The sequence below is a fragment of the Heterocephalus glaber genome, unplaced genomic scaffold, assembly GCF_053883595.1.
Source record: "Heterocephalus glaber isolate CG9 unplaced genomic scaffold, H.glaber_assembly_v1.0 deba00000621, whole genome shotgun sequence".
In the NCBI taxonomy this organism is placed as follows: domain Eukaryota; kingdom Metazoa; phylum Chordata; class Mammalia; order Rodentia; family Bathyergidae; genus Heterocephalus; species Heterocephalus glaber.
The window spans coordinates 20,104,824-20,128,748 of record NW_028258153.1 but is presented as its reverse complement, the minus strand read 5'-3'; the positions used below and the strand labels follow the sequence as shown (position 1 = coordinate 20,128,748).

Below are 23,925 nucleotides of genomic sequence, written 5' to 3'. Positions count from 1 at the left end.
TAACTTTTGTGTCTATAGTCACAGAGAAAGACTGGTCTGTACCTTTCTTGTAATGTCCTTGTAAGATGTTGGTATCAAAGTTATGCTTTCCTCATAGAAAGAACTGAGAGAATTTCTCTTGTTTCCTAGTCTCCAGAAGTATTTATATAAAGATTGGCATTATCGTTTCTCAGATATTAGGGAGATTTTACTTGTAAAGTCATCTGAGCCTAGAATTTTCTTTGTGGGAAGGTTTTTTAGTAATAGATTCGGTTTCTTTAATTGTAGCTTCATATTTTTATTGTCTGACTTGGTAAGTTATGTTTTTAAAGAATTTTTTCATTTTATAAAAATTATAAAAACTTTAGACCTATCCTCTTTTTACTTTTTTTGACTTTAGCTTTTTCTTCTTTTCAGTATGTGAGTTAGAGGCTATTACTGACCTGTTAAGCAGTGCTTTAGCTGCATTGCACAAGGTGTTACGTTATTTTAGTTAAAAATAGTTTTTCATTTTCAATTTTTCATCTCTCAGTTATTTAGAACTTTATTTCCTAATTTTCAAATAGTTGGACATTTTCTGGATATCTTTCAGATATCATATTTTGAATGATTCTGGACCTTCAAAATTTGGTATGTGTTCCATATATACTTAGAGAGAATGTGTTTCTAACCTCTTTGGTTACTGTCTATGTATGTATGCATTTGTGTGTGTATATGCTTATGTAAATATGATATGAATAATTTAGGTTAAACTTGTTAATTGTGTTGTTTAGTTGATTCTTTGGTTCCCTGTCAAGTCTTTCTGTGTGTGTGTGTGTGTGTGTGTGAGTGTGAGTGTGTGTGCAGGATCTATCTGTCCATTTTTGGCAGTGTATGCATTGGGTTTATGTTATTTGGTATGCACAGTTTTAAACTTGTTTTATTTCTGTTGGGCAAGCTTTTTTCTCATAATGAAATTCCCCTTTTTATCTTTGGTAGTACTTCATTCCTAAAGTTATTCTTCATCTGATGTCAATATATCTCTACCACCTTGTTTTGATAAGCTCTTAGAGTTGAAAGTGAATTTGTAGATGAACTCATTCTCCTTCATTTTCTGTAAAATTTGATGTTTCTAATTCTGTTGTTGAATTCACCAGATGTTACATTCTACCCAGCATAAAAACCCTTAGTCCCACTATAGCTCTCCTAAACTCTTTGGAAACAGTTGATTAAAGTGACCCCAGCCCATTTTTCTTGGCTAGGCTTTTCTCCTAAACTTTGTATTTAGATGATCTGTTTTGGGGAAGATGAGGGCATGTTTTGAAGCCAATTAGTGCTGACTTACAACAAGCTTTATATTTGTCATTGATTCTTCCACGCAGGTGTCAGTACTGCTCAGCTAGTCTTTGCTTAAGCATTATTTTCTGAAACCTGATTTTTCCCTACTTAGCCCAAGGGCTGGTTACTGAGAGTTTACCTTCTCCAAACAGTTGCCAGACACGCTGTGCTGCATTCTCCTTCCTGAATGTGTCATGGGGCATCTGAGTCTCTCTTGATCTTGGATAGAGGGGAGAATGACCCCAGAGAATTATGAAAAGGTAGCCAAATTTTAGGTGAATGTGCATTTTCATAATACTCTATCAATTTTCCAATATCTCACAGTTCCTCTGAGATATTTTCCTATGGTTTCCCAAGACTTTAATTCAATTATTTGAGTAATCATGTTTTAAAGTTTCCTCTTTCTTCTCTCACTTGAGAAGCACTGGTCAGATAGACATATACAAATAATTTGAGGTCTTCCATTGTTAAACCCTTATGTTTGACTTTGATGTGATGTCCATCATGCAAAAGGCCACAGATCCTCCATGCTCATTAATGATGAGGCTTCTGGGGCCCAGCATAATGACAACTGGCCTGGGTCCATGTAGCATAGAAATAGACCTGATTCTGTATCTGAGTCCCATGTCACTATTCTTTGTACAATTATTTAATCTAAAAAATATTTTTCATATTTAAGACACTTCTATTATGGCTCTGCCATTTACTGTCTGACCTAGAGTAAGTCAGTTTATCTACTTGTGCTTTGCTGTCTTCATCTGTAAAGTGGACTCATAACTCTTTTGTGAGGCTGTTTGAGGATAGATGAATTAATCATAGAAAACACAGGGACCTACAGTATCTCACCTTTAAGAAGCATTAAAACAAGTTAGCTGACCTTTAAAATAATGATAAAAATAGTAAAATCTTGGTTTGCGAGTTCATGCTACTAAACTTGCAAAATTAAGTTCTGAAAAGAAATTGTACTTTTCTGTTGACTTCCATTCTAAGTTGTTCTTGTACTTAAATAGAAGTCACTGAGACTCAGCTGTATTGTTAAATACTGTGACTGCTACCACTAATTACATGCAGCCTCTCTCCAAAGATTGGCTTTCCCTTTGCAGTGTTTTCCTCCCATGTGACCTTATTGACATTACAAGGTGCTTTCCCCTTTTTTGCACCAGAGCCATTTTGTTTGGAAACTCCCAAGTTTCCCCTCTCAACTATTGTTTACTGCATAATCGCACAGCATTATAGTGTCTGCTTGGCAGGCTATTCCTTAGGTATCACAGGTGGAAAATTATTGTTCTTCAACAGTCTGATTAACACAGATTTTCTAAAGCATAGGATCATATTTCATATCATTATCCACAATGAAAGTTATTGAATTGTATTAATATCAATGCCTGTTTGGAACAATTGGTACATTTAATCATTAAAAATGCCCTGTAACTGTCTTCTTCCTGTTAGACATATGTTTTTATTTTAATTTCCTTCTCCAATTCATCCCCATAGACTAGTTTCTTTTAGTTTTAGAAGTCCAGTAGGGTTTAAATTAACTATGTATTAAAAAAAACAGATTAGATACTGTTACCAGTGCAGCAAACAAAATGTAGAGTATGTTATTTTTCAATATTTTAATGATCCTAGGAGTATAGGTAATAAGACTTAATAGATAGTAAAGTGAGCACATGTCCAGAGATATTTTCAAAATAACTTTAAATATTTATATATATATTTAAATATGTATATATTTAAATAAATATATTTATATATATTTAAATATATATATTTATATATATTTAAATATATATATGGTATTTGTGCATTATAAATGGAAACTAAATGTCTTCTTCATGAAAAAATACAGAGTGATTAAGTGTGTGAACGAAATCACTTATTTGAACATCTTTTCATATTTAATTGGTTTTATTCTTGATAATAATAAAACCAAGTAAATGAAATGCAAAATGTTGATTGAAGTGTAATGGCTGAAATATTTACATGTATGAAAGAGTTAGGGTAAATTTATAGTCTTATGATGGCAATGGGCTGCTATTATTGGATGTATGTCCTTAAAGCTATCAGTGGCCAAATGCTACGGGAATAGAACCATACTTGGTACTTATTCATTTACTGATTTTTATTTGTTTGGGTGTATAAAATATCCTGAAACTGCTGTCTTATGACTTGTCTGTTTTTGTTTTGGATCATTTGTGTGACCATCATCAGCCTACTCTTTCCTTCTTTAGAGTGCATATAGTAATAACATCAATGTAGAATATTGAGTTAAAATTATGGAATCTTTCTATATTCTGGTACCATGTACTTCACTTAATGTTTTTGACAAATATGTGATTTCAGAATTTATCAAACTATTTTGTTTTACTTGATTTAGTTTTGTACTCTTTTGAATCAAATTATAGCAAAGTACGTTGATTTCAAGTGCTATGTCTTATTTTCCAGAATGGTTTAGACCTTATGAGTGTGTGTGAGGGAGAAGGGCTCAGTGACTGAACAACCTCCTTTTGCTGCCATTTATCTGCTCTTCTTGTAAAGAAGTAAATTGGTAAATTGATCAGATCATATTTCCTGCTTTTTTTTTTTCAGGTTTCTTCTCTTAAATCAGGACTCGGGGTAGCTAAGGCAAGAGGATTAGATCAAGCCAAGCTGGAGCAACTGAGCAACTTACTCAGAACTTGTCTATTAAAAAGCTATATATATATTTACATATAAATATATATAATACATACATATAAATATATATGTATATATATTATATACATATAAATATATATGTATATAATATATATACATATATGTTTTGGGAATGTAATTTAGTGCAAAAGCCCTAGGTTTATTTCTCAGTAGTGTGTGCATGTGCGCACATGTGCATACATATACAAAATCAGGACTCAGTTTTTCTTTTCCGTTTCTACCTCCAAGTAGGAAGCAAACTGGATTTTAACTTATAATGAAGTTTAAAGGGGTGATAAAATCAACTTTAACAAAATGACCACAAGTGAAAACCAGACAATTTAATTGATGTCTGCTTCTAAGTACAAATATTTTAAAAATCTGTTTAGAATACATTGCTTTTTATAAACATGATTAAGATCAACAGATTTCATCTACAGAGCTGTACTATGTCAAAAACCAACTCAGTGGAAGTTTATAGAAATTAATTGAATCAAAGTCCTTTATAAACAGGTTACTTTTGCAAAGAAAACAGGAAAATATAATGCTCTAGATTTTAGTCAGAAGTCCTGGGTAGATTTGAGAAATATGTTGTTTATGGCATGATCATAGCAAAAATATTCATTTCCCAAAGATTGCTAGGGAGTTTATGGAGTCCAGTGGCCATAATGTAGTGTTTTGTGTATCCTAGTTTCCTTCCTGCTTGGAATCTCACTTGTTATACTCAGCCCATCTTTCATAGCACAACCACCTTGAGAGGGTGAAGATCTTAGGTGGCAGAGCCTGAATGACAGTTGTATCCTGCTTGTCTTACTTGATGCTACTTTCATTCTTACGTCTTTGGGATTTCCATCTAGGCACTGAAGTCAGGAATTTAAAGTTTCATAGGAAATCATGAACGTTTGTACTTTTAGGACTTGTATTCGAAACAAATGAAACAAAATTTGCTTGGGATTGCTTTTTAGATACTCTATAGGCAACTTAATTTTGAATTGTCCAAAGCTTAGCTAAGGAGCATTCCTTCAGAGTTTTTAAGCCTGTCACTTTATGAAGTTGGATTACTGGAAAGCTATATATTAGGGCCACATTTCAGGAGTCTTCCAAATAGTTGCCTTAAAAAAGTTGTTATTTAATAGTATGGCCTTGCCCTTTATCAGAAGATAGAAGGCTGTATAACAACCATATCTCTTAGCTTTTGTAAATTGCAATTGCATTCTGCAGGTTATATTAGTTCTTACTTGTAATCAAGATTTGTGTGATAAAAGCTTAGAGCTTGAAGTTTTTCTATCTCTTTTCACATCTGGTATCTTTTCCTTTATTTGATATTGAGTAGTTTATAGCTCAGTAGTTTCCCACTTTGAGGGGCTTTCTAAGAATCACAAAACCAAATTGATTATAACTTGGTAAAAATCCTTACTAATGTTTTTATTTATTGTTTCATGTTCCTGTCTCATTTTCATATCTTTTCTGGAAATAGGAAGTATGTAAATAAGGGAATAAATTAGATCATTTCATTCTGAATTTGAATATGAGAATAAGCAGTACTTAAGCTGTTTTCAGTTGGAAATCTCTTAAATCATTACCCCAATTCAGAGAACTCATACTGTTCCACTCTGAATACAGTTGGCGAGTGGCTGCTGTACTGGAAGAAATGGAAACCAAGGCTGGACCTCTGTGCTCCATGTGTCATTGGAAACCCACAAGCTGGGGGTTCATACTGAGCAAGGAGATTTAAAGCATTGAAGGAGATGGGGTAACCTCCATTCCATTTTCATATTCCAAAGTGAAAGCTATTGCAACCACAGATGTCTGCGTTGTAGGTTTTGCTTTGTTTTTAGTTTTGTTTTTCCTACAGCATCGGGACTCAGTTTGGACTTCTTTCTTCAGTATTGGGAAGTAATCTCAAGATCTTCTCTAGAATATTTTTGGCATTACCACAGTTGTAGGTTATACAGAAATTCCTTGAATATGCTTTTCAGGTTGGTGAGGCAACTAATGTTTGCATTGCACCTTTATCTTCCACGAACATTGATGAAATATGTATACTTTGGTTCACTGACTTAAGCTAAAGAGGATAAAAATGCTAAATATTTATCCAAATGAAAAGATGACTTTTTGGTGTTTAAAATTTTATTATTATTAGGAGAGCATATTTTAATGAATTAATTGATTTCTTTTAAAATTATAATGTATCTTAAAGAAAAATGATTGAGTCATAAAATGTGTTTGTTCTCTCACAGGATCCTGGTTATTGGGTGAAGATTCATCACTTAGAGTATACAGATGGAGGAATCCTGGATCCAGATGATATCCTGGCAGATGTTGTTGAAGACAAAGATAAGGTAGACAACTAAAAATGTTCTCTTGGTTTTGGAACCATTAACAATTTGTGTCAATTATTCTTAAAAGATACCGTCTGTTCAGGTGTTACTTGGACAGCCCATAAATCAAAGTTTCTCATCAGATATGTGAAAAAATCTTGTCAGGGTTTGAGAACCTGTTGTGGTGGCCTAATTAGCAGACACTTCACTCCCAAGAGTTCCTGATACATCTCAATAAATTAGTGTCAGCTGCTGAGGCTGTTGGATTTCTCCTCCTTGCTGTGGGCTTTGGAACTTATTTCTGGCCCTTGCTACATATTTCATTTAATATTTGAGGTTTGAAAGTGTTTCACAGCACAGAATACAACAGTGATATGGCACAATGTTCACTACACTATGGTGGAGATTTTTCTTACAGTAGCTGGCATGGCGAACAACTATTTGAATGACAGGGGTTTTTTTTCATTGCTAAAGTTAAAAGCACTAAATAGCATTAAAAAGTTTGACCATGATCTGCCACCTGGTTGGGATTAATTCCATTGCAAATATATATATTTTACTGTAATTTTTCTTCTGATACTAAACTGAGAAAGGTGTAAAAGTAAATTATTCATTTGCAACATGGTGGATATTGCTGTAGAAGCACATTGTTTAACACTAACAATGGGTCAGGCTGCTCTTATCAATGGCAGATGTGTTTCCTAAATTGAACTGTTTCTAAAGTTTGTTCTGTACATCCTTAACACTGTCTGTACCAGGCTAATTCACATTTATAAAAATGTTTCTCTCTATTGTTTCCTGCAATCTCATGTTGGGTGCATGTGTGTTGTACACAGGTATTTGAAACTGGAGAAGAATACAAATAAGTAATTTATTGAACTCAGATTACATTTACAGTTTTTTCCATAAGATCTTTTCAGACTGTTTAAATTTACATTCTTCTCTGCAGAGATTCTATACATTTGCTTTTCTTATGTTCTTTTGGAACTCAGACTTGTTGCTTTGCATGATAATTAGCCATTTGTTCAGAGATTTAACTCCCTTAGTAGATTGCCATCTCCTAGAGGACAGATACTTAGAGATTTTAATTTCTCTTGTGTTCCTTATATTGACAGTATCTGGTACAATATCTTACACAAGCTGGATTCTTGATAAACACTGAATTAGTGAGTGAAGAAGAAAGCTTTACGCTCTATATGCATCATGTGCTTATATAATTTTGATGAACATTTTTTGTTTATTTAGGTGGTCTCATGCTAAAGAAGAATGTATGGTTCACCCTTAGAACACTAAGGGATTTCACTTGCTTTTCCCAGATTTATTTTCTCCTACATCCCAAGGCCCTTTTTCTTGCTCTGAAATATTCTATGTATTTGGGTTGTTTATTAATGAAGAAGGTAGTTCCTGTCTCTCATTTCATAATGTCAGTGTATTAAAATGAAAAGCTGAAAAATTGCAAATTTAAGAAGGGCCAGAAGAAAATATCTTGCCCCAGCCTTGTCCAAGACCTCATTATAGAAGAATGATTCCATGAACAATGCCCAGGGAAATAATTTGTCTAACACAAGTCTTTCCCCTACAGCCTTCACTTTAACTATCTCAGTAATGCTCTTTTTTTTTAACCATAACTGTTTAATAGGCACAGAAACAGCTTTATTATATCTGCACTTTAACAGGACACTACCACCCTTACTAAATATGGTGACAGTGTGAGATAATCAGTTAAAATCTTAGCAGAGAATTCATACGGTTTGGGTATAGATTTAACCATTCTCTTAATGTTTAATATTTCTCCATGAAGCCTAACTAGTTTTGTTCTGCAGAGTTGATGAGTATTTACTCTTTCAATGTTGCCAGAAAAACATTGCATTCCAATTTTTTTCCTTTTAAGAAACATGAGTGAAAAAGAGAGCATTAGTTTTTTTTTTTTTCTGACATTCCTTCTCTGCAATTATAAGATTTCCTTATGGTGTATATGTCTAGTGTGGAAAGAAAGCTCTGTCAGACTTCATTTTATCTTACCTTTTTGTTGGTTTAGATTAAGCAGTAATTATAAATGGGGATCTGTGGATGTTTAGTGACATATCAAAGTCAAGACCCTTTGAGGCAGCATTTGGCTTAGATAAAATGACAGCTCACCAATTTGCAACTGGCTATCCGGTATTCTTTTGCATTTAGAATATGGATAGAAAGCAAGCACAAAGAGGCCTGTGCAGAATTATTGTGCTAAAGCCAGAACACTTCAATCCCTAAGAAAGACTCAGTACAGGTACAAATGGCAGTAAGGAACTGTTGATAGCTTAGGTGCAGAGGGGAAATAGGCACTTAGAATGTAGGCCATTGAGTTTATGGAAAAGCCTTTGAGTACATGTCAGTAAAGGCTAAAGGAAGGTTGATCTCTTTAAAATCAGAGAAAAGCCTAACAGAGTTTAGTCAGTTTTCTGAAGAAATGACTAGAAATTTCTGTCCTAGAGGGTGTGTCTTTGGTGTTACTCCTATTGTTCCTTTGGCTGAGACAAGGCTTAGTGAATAAATGCTTTCTTTCTAGAGGTTTTTTTTACATTGTTACACTATTTCAATCCTATAATTTGTCAAATATTAAAATAGTTTTGGAATCTTACATCTTCTGATAACTAGTATTTGTATAAAATGTTGTGCTAAAAGTTTTATTTACTTCTGATAATTATTGTCAAGATCCTTCAATTTAGGCATTGGTCTGATGGTTAAAATTCTTTGGGATAAATACCTATGAAAAACAACTTTACAGTATTGTCTTCTCTGGCTGCTAAAGGCAGCCACTTAATTCACCCAGTAATGATGAAACATTTTACAATACTGATGTCTTTATTATTTTTTTTAAAGCAACCCGGCAGGCAAGAGCCATTATTATCTCTGTTTTTAGTTTCTAAAATAGCCACAGAGACTGTCGTAACTTGTCCAGGATCACACTTATAAGTAGCAGAACCAGAATCTAGAATCTATAATTTAAATTTCCAGACTTTATTTTTTTCTATGATGTGCCAAGCAGTATATTAGATGTTTGTATGAAATTGTATTGGTGCATGTTCATCAATCATAAATAAACATGAAATTTTCTTTAATGCAGTCTTCACTATTGTTAAGAAATAATAGGTAGTAGACTCAACTATGGGATACAACAAAATTAATTAAAAATCAATGTCATATATATTTAATTCATTTTAATTCTCTGCCTGAAGCTTGCATCTAATTTCTCATAAAGTCCTATCCATTTTACTTGTTTTCTCTGGTTTCCCTTTATTCAGGGCCCAGATTACTGAATTCAAATGCAGTCTAATCCCAGATGGATTTTGTAGACTATTTTTGGCATTTAACTAACATATGCAATTTCAAGGAAGATAAATACTGTATTCTAGAAACCACTTTTCAAATGAATTTAGCATGTGCACAAATTATAAACTGTGCCATCTTCAGTAGGCAAAATAATATCCCTCCACCCCATGATGATATGGGAGATAGCATAAAAGGATTACTCATCCAGCTTTGAAGATGGAGGGAGGGGCCGCAGCCAAAAAAATGAAGGTGGCCTTGGGAATCTGTAAAAGGCAAGGGAATGGCTTCTCCCCTTTAGCTTCTAGAAAGGACCTCAATTTTAGCTCAGGAGCCCCATTTCATACTTTTTTTAGAACTGTAAGATGATAGTCACTAACTTTGCAGAAAATTGTTATAGCACCATTAGGATACTAATACACTGCCTCTTATCCTATTTTGGACTTTTAAAGTGATGTTGGTCTTTCCAAGTTCCATACCAACTTGGCTTAGAGACTTCTTGAGACAAGAGAAATACCTTGTACTATACATCAGTTGGTTGCTTTATACCTTCCTTTCAATGTCCATCACAAATTGATATTCTCTGTCTCTTGATTGTTAAGCTCTTGTATTGTTTGGTGTATAAATCATTTCAAAGCCACAACTAAACACATGGGTATTCACTTATCAGTTTCTCATTGCAATGTGTAAAGTTCCTAAGAAGTCTGAAGACTTAGCTTAGTAAGATACTGCAAAGCTTGATGTTCACTCACTGGTATTCTTTAGACTGAGTGTGAGAGCCTCTGAGTGATTATATTCCATGTTAATTGTCGTTATTTTGGGGGGTTATTTTTTTTTGGCTAGGTTGAAGAAAACTTCCTCAAATATGGCAATATACAAAATATAAATGGAGTTACTGCTGTGGTTTTATTAAATATACAAAAGTAAAAGTGTATTACATAGTAAGCTAACATAGGAAGATGTCTGTATTTTTGGTTAAGCTTTGCCTATTGTAGGGGCTCAGTTTGGAGAGGTATCAGGGATTCTTGTGCCAGAGATTCCTGGATCACATGTGAGATCTGGCATTTAAATATTACAATTTTGGTGTCATTCTATCTCCTTTTTGTTTTCTGTCCTTGGGCAAGTTTCTTCATGTACATTAGCCTCACTTTCACCGTTTGTAAAATGGACATAATGTTAGATCTTATAGTGATAACATAGAAAACTATATAGGCAAACTGTATAAAGTTTTAAGTATAGTACAATATAATAAATGTTAGCTTCTATCTTAATAGTATTAAAGTAGTGCTATTGTAGTTTTTACTTTTGTGCTTTGAGTTAAGCGTGTGTGTGTTTGTGTGTGTGTATGAGACTAGGGATAGAACTCAGGGCATTTTCACTGAGCTGTATCCTCAGCCTTTGTTTTAAATTTTAAATTTTGAGGCAGCATTTATCTAATTCACTAAGTTACCTAGGCTGGACTCAAACTTGTGATCTTCCTGCCTCCATATCCCTAGTGCACGTGTATACTACAGTGCCTGGCTAGTTTTTTTTTTTTTAATTTTTTCTATGTAAGTGATAAAACATCACATAAACTATTTTACTATACATTTTAAGTTTTAAGAAAACTTATTTAACAAATTTTATTAAAAGTTACTAAATTGTCCAAAATAGTTTTATGAGAAGATACTTGATTACTGTGACAAAACATTTGTGTTAATGTATTATTGTTTGAGAATTGAAAATACCCGTATGACTAAACTTAAAATGAGAATCCTAAATTATCAGAATATATTATTTGGTAACATAAGTAGATGCTAGGTGTCTAATATTGTTTTTAAAACAGACTGGTTTGCACAATGAATTAACTAGTGACCTAAACCAGACTTCATCCTGAATGAAGCTAAAGTTGCTTTCGCAGCACACTCTATCGCCCTCTAGTGGAGTCCACGGTTACCTAGAAACCCGCTCATAAACGATATGTGAAGAATTTAGTTCTACTTTATTTGAAAATAATTTTTGTTATATATTTAATGTAATTCATAGGATCAGACCTGGATAATAAACTCAGAGTTTACATATATTTTCCTATACCTTTTTGTGTTTTCTAAAAAAGTTAAAAGGAATTCTTTACATTCATAAATTTTTTTTTTTTAAGATTTTTTTCCCATCTTTCTATTCATCGGTTAAAAGGTTAATGGCTGGTAGTGATCAAGTGTGTAAGTTTTTCAGTGTATAGTTGAACAATTAATTTTTAAATTTTTTATCTCATAGATGGGCTTATTTAGTTCAAGAATTTATATGAAACATCTTTATTCTTGCCAAGTGAATATGAAACTTATAGCAGTGGTACTTTTAAAAATATCATTGTTTTTTAAACAAATTGAGCAATACAAAAATGTATAATAAAGTTTGTAAAAATCACCTGCCAATGTTTTGCAGTATAGACTCTCTTTTCCAGTATAGACTTATAAATATATGCATATTCTTCATTATAATAAACTCATGACACAAAATGATATTATAAAATATTGCCTTTTTGTGGCTGGCTTATTTGGCCAGTCATAGTGTTTTCGGGGTTTATCTGTGCTGTAGCATGTACCAGAATTTTACTTTCTTTTAAGAATGTCCATATCAGTTTGTTCCTAGCAATTTTATCCATTTATGTGTTGATGGACACTTGGGTTGTTTCCACTTTTGATATGTATTATGTTTTCCTGGGCAAAGAAAATGCTAAGTTAAACCACTTTAAGAGAAAGTCCTGAATTCATTACTCATTGCTCAGTTCTCATTTTTCAGTAAGTCTTCTATTTCAATGTAAAACAACCATTTGAAACATATATATATGCATATATATGTATTTTAAATAAATAAGAATACTTTATTTCTTTTAAAAGTTTTGATTTAATTTATGGGTGTTTATACTAGGAAAGCACATAAAGTTTGGACAGTGTTTCAGAAATAAATACAGAGACTCCTAAAGAATGAATGGCCAAGAAATTCTACCTCAGACTTTTCAAATTACTATCTGCCTACAAAATTATAAAATTACGGAATCATAGACTGAAAGGGACTTTAGTTATCATTTAGCTCACCTGCTTTGTCTTCCAAAAGAGGAAATGTTTGGACATGGAAGAGTGTGTGGGATTCCCTGTCTATCACTGGCTTCCTCTCTCAGTCCATTTCTGCCTTTCCTTTCCAGGATCCTAATAACATCTCAGGCAGATTGGAATTACTGTTTCAAGTTGGCTTCCTTCTTTGCACTTCCTGTTTCCTATTAATTAATTAATTCATTCATTCATTCAAGCCTTTTCTCCTTGTGTTTCAGGCTTAAATTAGGAGTTCAACATTTTAAAAAATTATTCATTTAAAAAGCTAGTTCATTCTTTCCTTTTTTCTGTCTCATGTGTCTGTCCTCTGCAGTTCTTTTTTTTTTCTTTCCTTAAATTCTTTTATTGGTACATTTTAGGTATACAGTATGTTTACGTTTATCATTGGGTGCTTGTACCTGTACATGATGTATCTTGGTTCTAATTTTTTCCCCATTACCTGTGCACCCTTCACCCCTTCCACCCTTCCCTATTTACATAGACTTTGTTTCTACCAGATTTAAATGTTTACCATGACAGGCCAGGATTACTGTAATTAATATGGACTTGGTCTTTTCACGTTTAGTTTATTCGTTAACCTGCAACTGTCCTATGTCATGAGTAACTGACAGTCTGGATTCTGTATAGGCAAAGTCAGTTCAATGCTTGCCTCTGTCACCCATGTGGCTTTGACAAGTTACTTCCTCACAGGCAATTGGAACTAAAATATAGGAACAGTTGTATAAGTTAATAGATATGAAAATGTTCAAGAGAGTACCTGGCCTGTAGTAAGTCATCAACAACTGTTAGGTGCTATTATAATTAACTACTATTTTATAATGGAGATTACATTTACATTTTTTACAAAAATATTACTTACATTATTCCTTCTAGTATACAACTTGCCCTCTCTATCCATGGGTTCATTATCTGTTTATTTGACCAAATGCAGTTCAAAAATATTGAGAAACAAATTTCAAAAAGTTCTAAAAGGCAAGAATTGAATTTTCCAGGTACCAAGGACTAATCCGAATTCACACAACTGAAATGATAATGTAGGCACACCTTACTGAAGTCCCTGGCATTTCAGTCTCTCCCCAGTACTTTGCTGTCTCAGTCAAGTACTGTGTGTTAGGCCTATAGTGGTTATGTCCATACTGAACAAGTGCAGGACCCCCATGTCTTTATTTCTTAGACAATACAGCATAACAACTACTTACAAGACACTTATATTGCATTAGGTATTATAAGTTATTTAGTAATGTTATAAATTGTACAGATGTGCGAAGGTTATATGTAAATTCTTTTATATAAGGGACTTGAGCATCTGCAGATTTTGGTATCTAAAGGGGATTTTTAGAGCACTCCTTTGGAGATATTAAGGGACTGCTCTACTGAATGAAGTCTAATCTTATAGCCATACATTGTGTTAGGAGGACTTAGAGGCCTCCAAACATTTCAGTCTTCTTAAAGTACAACAATGGTGAGACTACCACATTAGTTATTTTCTTAGATACCATGTACTTTTTTGGTTCCAGAGGTTTTTTTTCTTAAGGTCCCACTTGTTGAATATGTCCTTGTCTTTGTGTCTATTCTTTGCCTATCTAGGATTCAGTGTGTGTTATATTATAGAATTGTAGCTCCATGAGAGGTTTTGTTTATTGCTATATTTTTGGTACCTCTAGCACTTAACATTATTGTAGAGTGAATGAATGAATATATGTTTTGAGGTCGTAAGGTATTCCACCACTCTGAACTCCAGTTTTTCCACCCAAAAAGTGAGAATGATAAATGATGTCTTTTGGACAGTGTCGTTGGGGAGATTGAGAAGCTGTATATGAAAATACAATGGAAATGGTAAAACACTATGTACATGTGAAGAATATATTTATTGTTGTTGTTCAATTTTTGTTGATTTTTAAAGAGCCCAGTAAAAAATGTATTTTTTTCCTACTCAATGTATGCAGATCATTTCAATCCTTAGTAAATTCTCTGTACTCTGTAATTTCACAAATATGATTAAATGATCTCTTTCTCTCTTATACTATTGGTTCTTAACATTTTATACTTAACATGTTGAAACTTTTCTTCCAAAGAATTGTATCATGGCTTGACTTCTTAAATGTTACTTTTTGTTTTCCCAAATTTCTTGTATTCACATTTTAGATGAGTGTAGTCTTTTAAAGATTTTGTTTTCATAGAGAAGTCATACCAGTAGTTTGGTGTTTAATAAACATTTTTGAGTTTATTCATTTATAGGGTTGGAATCAGAATTGAAGATTTTTAATCAGCCACCTTTTTCTTCTGCCCAACTATGTTGTTTCTTTTAAATATTTCAGTAGGGGGAAGTTTGTGGACGTGTTTCAACCCCAGAGGAGCACTTTGAAACTAATACTATTGTGATCTTACTATGACAAGGACAAATGGCATTGGGAGATAGTAACTTAAACTGAAGTAATCCTGATGATGGCCTTGTCAAGTATACTCTCCCTGGTACCTTCTGCAGTTTAGTTGTTTTGGCAGCTACAGTGTGCAAGAGCATGTGTGTGCTGGTGTGATTGAGAGTCAGAGGGAGAATCTGCAGAGATGTGTATGTGGGGTGTGTACACTTGTTCTGAGTGTACTTGCTTATTGTGCACATCTGTGGATAGTTTCCTCAGAGAAATTAGCAAGCTTGATGATGCTATTCATTTAGCTAAGCAGTTTAGTACACTAAAGAGTAAATAAGAAGAAAATGTTTCATATATATATATATAAAATTTAAGTTTGGAAGGAAAAAGTAAAATTTGAGATTATAGTAGTGGTTTTGCTTAAAGCTAAAAACATAATTGAGAATTAATCAATGAGCATTTTCACATTTATAGCATGCTTTTAGCCATATGTTCTTTTACTAGACATCATTCTACAAATTTTTCCTCTCACATTAGTATCTTTTGAAGTTTTTTTTTTTGTGTAGGTAGGCATACCTATGCTCAAGGGTGCGGGACAATTATTCTTTTTAAATATATCTATCTATTTTAAGTATCATGTAACTTAGAAATTGTAGTATGTGGAATTTCACTAAATGGAAAACTACTTGATTTCTAAAACATCTTTTATTTTTACTTATTTATTTATTTATTTATTTATTTTACTTAAATTCTTTTATTGGTACATTTTAGGTATACAACACATTTACATTTCTCATTGGGAACGTGTACCTTTACATGATTCATCTTGGTTCTTATTTTTTCCCAGTTCCTAAGTCTCCCTTCATCCGCCCCACCCTTCCCTATTTACAAAGACTTTATTTCCATTTCTCATCATTTTTCCTTTCCCTTCTTTCCTTTCTCCTGCCCCTCCCACTACCCCTACCACTTTGGACCTTTTCTTCCTATTTTGCATTATCTATTATTCATTCTAATCATTGGTACATTTTAGGTATACAATATAATGACATTCATCATTGGAAATTTGCAACTTTACATAGTCTCTCTTGATTCTTATTTTTCACCCTTGCCCAGCCCTCCCTTCAACCCCTCCATTACTCCCTATTTACAAAGATTTTGTTCCTATTTTTCCATTTTCTCATATTAATTCCATTCCTTTCTTTCCTTTCCCCTACCCCTCCCACTTCCTTCCCCTTTGCCCCTTTTCTTCCTATTTCACATTACCTATTATACATTTTAGTCCTTATTTACACTTTCAGTTTCTCACACCAGAGAAACCATTTGGTATTTATACATGTGTGTCCTATTTATTTCACTTAAGAGTATTGCCTCAATGTGCATTCACTTAGCTATAAATGTCTCTAATTTCTCATTTTTTATGGCTGAGTAGTACTCCATTTTATCAAAAAAACACATTTTCTTTATCTAGTCTCCAGTTGATGGGCATTTGGGCTGTTTCCAAGTTTTAGCTATCACAAACTGTGCTGCTATGAACATGGGTGCACATATATCTCTGTGGTATGATTCTTTTAATTGTTTGGGGAAGATAACCAGCAGGGGAATAGCAGAGTCAAATGGGACTTCCAGTCCTAGTTCTTTGAGGTATCTCCATACTGATTTCCACAGTGGTTGCATCAGTCCACTGCTCCTGCAGTGAAGCAGGGTTCCTCTTTCCCCACAGCCCCACCAGCATTTGTTATTGGTTGATTTCATGATAGCAGCCATTCTTTCTGGAGTGAAGTGGAATCTCAGCCTTGTTTTCATTTGCATCTCTCGAATGATCAGTGATGTTGAACATTTTTTCATGTATTCATTTGCTGTTTCTACTTCTTTGTCTGAGAAATGTCTGTTCATTTCAGATGCCTGTTTTTGGATTTGGTCTTTAAATTTGGGAGGTCTGATCTTTTTAAGTTCTTTATAGATTCGAGATAGTAGACCTTTGTCTGAGGAAAAGCAGGTGAAGATTTTTTCCCACATTGTGGGTTGTCTCTTCACACTGCTGGTGGTTTCTCTTGCTGTGCAGAAGCTTTTTAATAAGAAGAGATCCCACTTGTTGATTGTTTGTGCTAGTTCATGGGCAATTGAAGTTTTGTTCATAAAATCATTTCCTACACCGATGTCTTCAATAGTTCTACCTAACCTCTGTTCCAACTGGTTCAGTGTTTCTATTTTAATATTTAGATCTTTAATCCATTTTGATTTTAGTTTAGTGCATGGTGAGAGATATAGGTCTAATTTTAATCTTTGGCAAGTTGAAACCCAATTTTTCTAGCACCATTTATTAAAGAGGCTGTCTCTGCTCCAATGAGGGTGTTTGGCTCCTTTATCAAAGATGAGATGGCTGAGTGTGTCTGGCCTTGTTTCTGCATCTTCTAATCTGTTCCACTGGTCCTCAGGTCTGTTTCTTTGCCAGTACATGCTGTTTTTATCACAGTAGCTTTGTAGTAGAGTTGCAGGTTGGGGATTGTGATACCCCCTGTCATGTCTCTGTTACCTAGAATTGCTTTTGCTATTCTGGGTCTCTTCTTGTTCCAAATGAATTTTTGGAAACACAAGTGCTAGTGACTGCTAATTGGTCATCCCATCACCAATAGTAGGTATGTATTGATTTTATTATGTTGCATTCCCATAATATATAGCTGAAATCTGCTTTACCAAAGCAAGATTGTACAGTGTTACTTCACAGAACACTGAGTTTTGGCAGTTCAAATCTGGGTATGTCTTGTTATTCTAGCATCTCCCAACTTTAGTTTTCTCTTTTATAAAATCACCTCTCCTTTCTCCATCTGTTGAATTGAGGAAGACCAAATGAAATGACATGATGTCACTTGGAGCTAAGAGTTATGAAACAAAAGTCTTAGTCACTTTCCTCATGCTTGGGACAAAATACTCAACACTTGCACCTTAACAGAGGGGAGGTTTACTTTTGGCTCATATTTTAGAATGTTCAATACTTGCATGGTTGGTTGGCTCCAGGCAGAAGTAGCATGGTAGAAGGGTCAGGGTGGAAGAAAGCTGCTCACCTCATGGGAGACAGGAAGCAGGGAGAGTGAGAGAGAAAGAGAGCAGGAGGAGCCAAGAAGGGAAATACATACAGCCTTCCAAATCACATCTACACAGATCTGCCTCTTCCATGCAGATTCTACCTCCTATCATCACATTTAACTACAGACTCATCAGTAAATTAATCCACCAATGAATATAGTGTCCCCAAGAGCCAGTCACCTTCAAAGCCCCAGCTCTGCATGTGTGAGGCTCTGGGGGGACATCCAGATATAAACCATGACAACACATATGTCACTTTTGTTCTTACCTCTTGTAGCAGCAGTTCTGAGGTATGTAAGCAAATATTTCTGTCCAGGAGGGCTTGCCATGGTATAAGAACAGCAAGCCAGCCAGCCAGAAAGGTGAAAAATATGGAAGGAAGATGGCTGCTTGTGTCAAAAGGACACATTCTTCTCTTCTTGATGTCCAGTGAGCTGTTGAAGGAAGAGCATTAGAAGAGGCTGATTACTAAATAGAAGAGAATTAAATGTACCTTAGCTATTGGATGAGGCTGGGAAGAAATGATGCCAGAGCTTCTACATACAGATAAGCAAGGAAGGTGTAAAGTACAGTATGAGGACCTTTGCCCAAAGCCCTCCACAATTATCTTGGACCTTTTTCATAAAACTCTGTGTGTGTATGTGTGTGTGTGTGTGTGTGTGTACACATGCACATGTGTGTTTTCTACATAGTTGTTAAGGCTCACGAGGTTTCATGAAATGGTAAGTGATTCTTTGATTAGGTGGGGAGGAAGGGGGAGGATATCTGTCTTAGGAAAGAAGAGAACTAAGGTAAGAAATTATGAACAGAAGCAGCTCTGCGATCCTATGATTTGAGGAGAGCCTTAAAAAGGCAATAATAAGGGTACTACTCAATGTAGCTGGATCATTACAGAATCTTAAGTAAATAACTATTTAGTTCTTTGACAGTTTCCAAAAGAGATGCGAGTTACTCGATAATTTTATGGGAAACACCATGTACCAGCCTCTTACTGTTACACTATTTTGGTTCTTCTATTTCTCTGAGCTCAAACTCACTTTATATTAATTAGCTACACTGTGAATCAAACAGACATTGTGGGCTGCTCTTGAAATTAAATGGATGTTTTATAACACTTCTATGAGGTAGTTCTAAATTAATTCTATATAAATATCTTATATTTATGGATGCATTTTTAGTAAATAACAATATTCAGTTTCCTTAAGAATGGGCTCTTAAATTGTAGCTTCTTAAGTCCTATAAGTATATAAGTATCTGTTCAAAAAGAATGTGTGCCTCTCCTATCATAGTGAATATAGATATTTCACTTATAGAATTATGGCAGAATTACTGAACTTAACATTCACTATTTTAACTTTTTAAGTCTCTTTTTAGTTTTCTTTCTTTTGATATTATGAATCAGTTTTGAAAGATCAAGTGACATTTCCTGGGCAATAAAGAAGAAAGCCACTTTGTGCAGACTTTAATCAGAAGAGTAAAATAGCATAGAAGCATGTTCAGGTACAATCTATTAATCTCAACCCCAAATATGTTACAATTCTACCATACATATTTATACAATGCCTAAATATAAACAGACAGAAAAATTGGAAAATAATATGGTTTGTGGTGATTCGAATAGTCTGACAGTATGAAATATGTACACATAAAGTTGGAAAATCTCATAATTCCTAGTTAATAACAGAGTTAAAACTTGACTTTCTCAATTGATACCTTTCTTTGGCTACTACATACCAGCTTAAAAATAAGCTACTATATGGTATAATGAGATGTTCTAAATAGTCCACCTTTTAAGTGGAAATTTTACAAAGCTCTTAATTGGTTTATTTTAAAATGAATCCTTGTAATGTTATTGAGCCTGAAAAAATCAGGATATGTACTTGAGAAGAGAGAGTTCAGAGGGAACCAGCTAATTGTCTTCAGATATTTGGATGATAAAAGAAGGGATAAATTCATTCAGGATTGCTTCAAGAAGTCAGGCCAGTGAAGTGTCAAGGCAGTGCCATTCAGCTCAGCATAATGACTTGCTCTTTAGTGAAGCCAGAGGTTGTTTTGCAAAATAGAAACTCCTAGACATAAGTCTATGTGAACAAGAATCAAGCAGACATTTGTCAGTATTCCTCTCCTAGGTTCACAGCATTTTAATAGAGAGGTACAAGGTTGGCCTCTACAGCCAATGTAGTATAGTGTTATTTGCTTGTTTACTCCATTCTCTTCTTTCTCCTTCTTAGAAGTTCCTTAGTCTTCTGTCCCTTCAGTATGCATCCCAGGCTACCCCGGGAGTCCGAGCCTCCCTTCCGGTGTGATCCAGTTCTGGGTGTTGGTTACTCATGTGATTCAACATCACTGAAGATGCTGCAAAAGAGGTTTCCCAGAGCACTCTTGGAAAGAGCCTTTCTTCATCCTTGTGGGAGAGGTTTCCTCTTTATAGCTAAATGCATAGACCTTGAGACCATAATCTTAAGTGAAATAAATTAGACACACATGTTTAAATACTGCATTGTTTCTCTGGTGTGAGAAACTGAAAGTGGAAATAAAGATTAAAATCTACAATAGATATTGGGAAATGGGAAGAAAATGTTCAAATGGGAAAGGGAACAAGGGAGGAGGGAAGGAGAAAGGAAGGAAGGGACAAGAAAAAAAGTGAACGTAGAAGGAAAAAATGGAACTAGAACTTTTGCATTCACAGGGAGGGGTGGGAGTGTTAGGGGGAATGGAATAAAATTAATTTATTTTAAAAATCCTTTCATAAAAAAAAGAAAGAACCACTACTTCCTTCTCGCCCAGTGTGAGTGGGAAACCATAACAGGAGCATCAAGACCTAGGGAATCTCCAGGACCTGGTAGCAAAACAGTGGATTTAGTCAGCTCTTACATCTATCCTGACTTGGAACCTCCAGTTATCTGAGCTCTGTGTTTGCTTACTTTCAAACCTACTGTAATTGCATTTTTCTGTGACACTAAGATTAAAGTTTTGCCATCAAGAATCACTGTGATAGGAGTTAGGTGCCATTTTTTGGGCTCCTCATTTATACTTCATTAGGACATATATCTCCTTTACCTCTTTCCATGTTATGAACCATTAATTTGATAAGTTTTCTGATTTTTGTTCTTGAATTGTCAGTGAAAGAATTATGCCCCTCACAATATATATATAGATTAAATGTATGTTTTACTTAGTTTGTATGACTTAGATTTAGTGACAAGATTAATTTGGGATTTTTCCATTTGATGAGAACTGTATTTTTTTTAAGTAAATATATTCATGATTATTGATTAAGTTTTTCCTAGAAAAAATAATTAGTGTTATTTTACTAATAGATTTATTTTTTGCCCTAAGTTCTTTGAATTTTATTCTTTCATTCTTTCTAAAATTATATGTTGATAGTCAACATATAATTGTTGACTGTCAACATATAATCTAGGGACTGGGCGATAAGAAATAATTCTGTTTATGGCCTTTTGATAAACTTAAAAGTAATTAAATCAACATGTGGTCTTACAGAGGATGACTGGTTATTTTCATGGATTTTTTTTTTAAGTTTAGTCTTCCTAATTTTTATTTTAACAACATAGAAGAAACATTTAAGGATAACCTCATAATGTTGAGATTTCTCTTAACTAGATATAATCTTATTTACATCAGAAACTGAAACAAATTAAAGCAAACAAATTAAAAAAACAAAAATAAGGAAACCCTTGTGTAATTTAAGAACTTTGCCAGAACTAAGAATGAAATATAATAATTTTTAAATCATTCTTTAATAACATCAGATAGTAGCATGATTCATACTTTAGCTTCTTAGCAGTGAAGAAGTATTCTAATTATGAATTTTCCGAAGTCATCTTGAAAAGGATGGCACTCTTGACATACGACTCTTTTCTTCTTGCCTTTTATTCAAGTTGTAAAGAGGTATCTCAGTGTCCCTGGTATAACAAGGGGACCCAGAGTCTCCAGGGAGCCCTGCATTCCTAGATGCAGCAGACTGGAGAATTTTCTTCTTCAAAGAGGAGGTAGGAGAGCTCACAGTTTGCATCTGGGAAACCTTTTCAGTGATGTGGTCAACACGTTTTCTACCCAAGTGAATAAAGACAGTGTCCTTTACACTGTGACATCTGAGTCATGATCAGTCTTTTCTGAAGTGAGAATTCTTTGAACTGATTGCAGAACTTGCCCTTCTCCTCTAATGAGAACGAATGTTCAGGAAGATTGGAGGTGGAGTGAGACTCTGGAAGGATCTGTGAAAACATTGTGTAAGTGCTGGGTAGAGTGTGTGGGGGGATGAATGTGACTGGTAAGAAAAATAAGTGGTTGCAGATTCACTGTGCTTAAGACCTTAAAAATAGCGCTGTCATGAATGTCAAATATATCAAAAACAATAAAGAATAATATGCACAAAAGAGTGAGAAAAATGATAAAATATTATTGAAGTTTCCTTAAGGAGACTTCATGTCAAAGGTAAAAACAGTGAAAGTATTTGGATGTCTCTTTCTAAATAGAGACTTCTATTTAGAGAAGTATTTAACTGCAATGATTGAACATAATGGAATATTTTGCACTTAACAGACTTCAATGTGAGGAAATCTTATACCCATATATAATGCATCCAAATATGGAATGCAACTTCTTGTTGGCCAAATTAATTTTAAACTTTACTATCTGTTGTGTATATATACAGAAACATAAAATACGTTAAGATGGCCTTCTCAAAAAAAAAATCTAGATTGAAAACAGCGCTAATTATTTCTTGGTACCTTAAAATTTGTAATTAATATTCAATAAAAGAATAACCTAAAATACTGTTCATTAAATCTTTATTATTTGTTGGAAGTCAGAAGCTGAAAATGAATATTAGATTTATTGAAATGAATACATAGAGAAGTCTGTTTTCTGGTAACTTAATTCAACATATTGCTTTGATTTTCCCAAATCTAAATATTTTCCTCTTCAATGGAAAAGTATTTCTTATATTCAACTGTAGTATCTGATGGCCTAAAGTCACCAAAGAAAACACAACTTGGGATTTAGAAATTTCTCTTTTTTAGTTATAACCTTACTGGAAATGTAAATTTTTTTATAGTAAATGCATTTATGATAACATACCCTGGGCACTATTTTGACCATAGTACAGTTTATATGAAATAAATACCAACATAGGTTTTTAAAAATTTGATAATTTCTCCATATAAAGAGAAGAATGCAGCTCTGGATTAAATTTTTGACACACAGTCTTTTATTATGACATCTAGTTGATTAATACTTCAGCCTAATCATTGTTTTAAAATATCTCCTTTTACTGTCCATTTGATCTGGAGCTGCAAGCAGTTTGAAAATCTGCCATCTGGCTTGTACTGCTCATCATTTACTTTGGAGCAATGGCAGCATCTTGGCTATGGTGTTGGTAGTTTAAAAGGCAGTATAGGTTCTCTACTTGACTTTGTTGTTGCATTTGGATTACACACAGATAGTATTAAAACAAAAAATGTCTTATGAGTAAAAGGTGATTGTGCAAGATTTTTGAATAAGAAATACCTTTGTAGGATCTTTTTTTATCTTAAAAATATTTAAAATCAATGCATTACCAAAAAATACTTGTTGAATATCAGAAACTGAAAATACAGTAAAATATAGACACAAATCTGTAATCACATCAAACAGAAGTAATCATTATTAAAATTTGGTCATACAAAATTTTTATATACATATTAAAATATTTACATATATACTTTTACATTAACATTCTTTTCTTTGACTTAAGAAAAGATAATTCATCTTCCTACC

At 33.8% G+C, this 23,925-nt stretch overlaps 1 protein-coding gene across 20 annotated transcripts in view; it reads left to right on the top strand.

The window, feature by feature from the left end:
* Positions 1-23,925, top strand: part of Pard3b (par-3 family cell polarity regulator beta) — a 1,069,040-nt gene that overhangs the window by 133,306 nt on the left and 911,809 nt on the right. For 19 of the 20 annotated variants that reach the window (XR_015449088.1, XM_087205812.1, XM_004851169.4 and 16 more), the window contains exon 2: positions 6,213-6,314. Coding sequence is in view for 19 of the 20 variants with exons in the window: in XM_087205812.1 (XP_087061938.1) it covers positions 6,213-6,314 (102 nt within the window). In the remaining variant the exon portion in view is untranslated. Of the gene's footprint in view, positions 1-5,595; positions 5,726-6,212; positions 6,315-23,925 lie in introns of all 20 variants that reach the window. The other variant, XM_087205816.1, reaches the window with a different exon arrangement.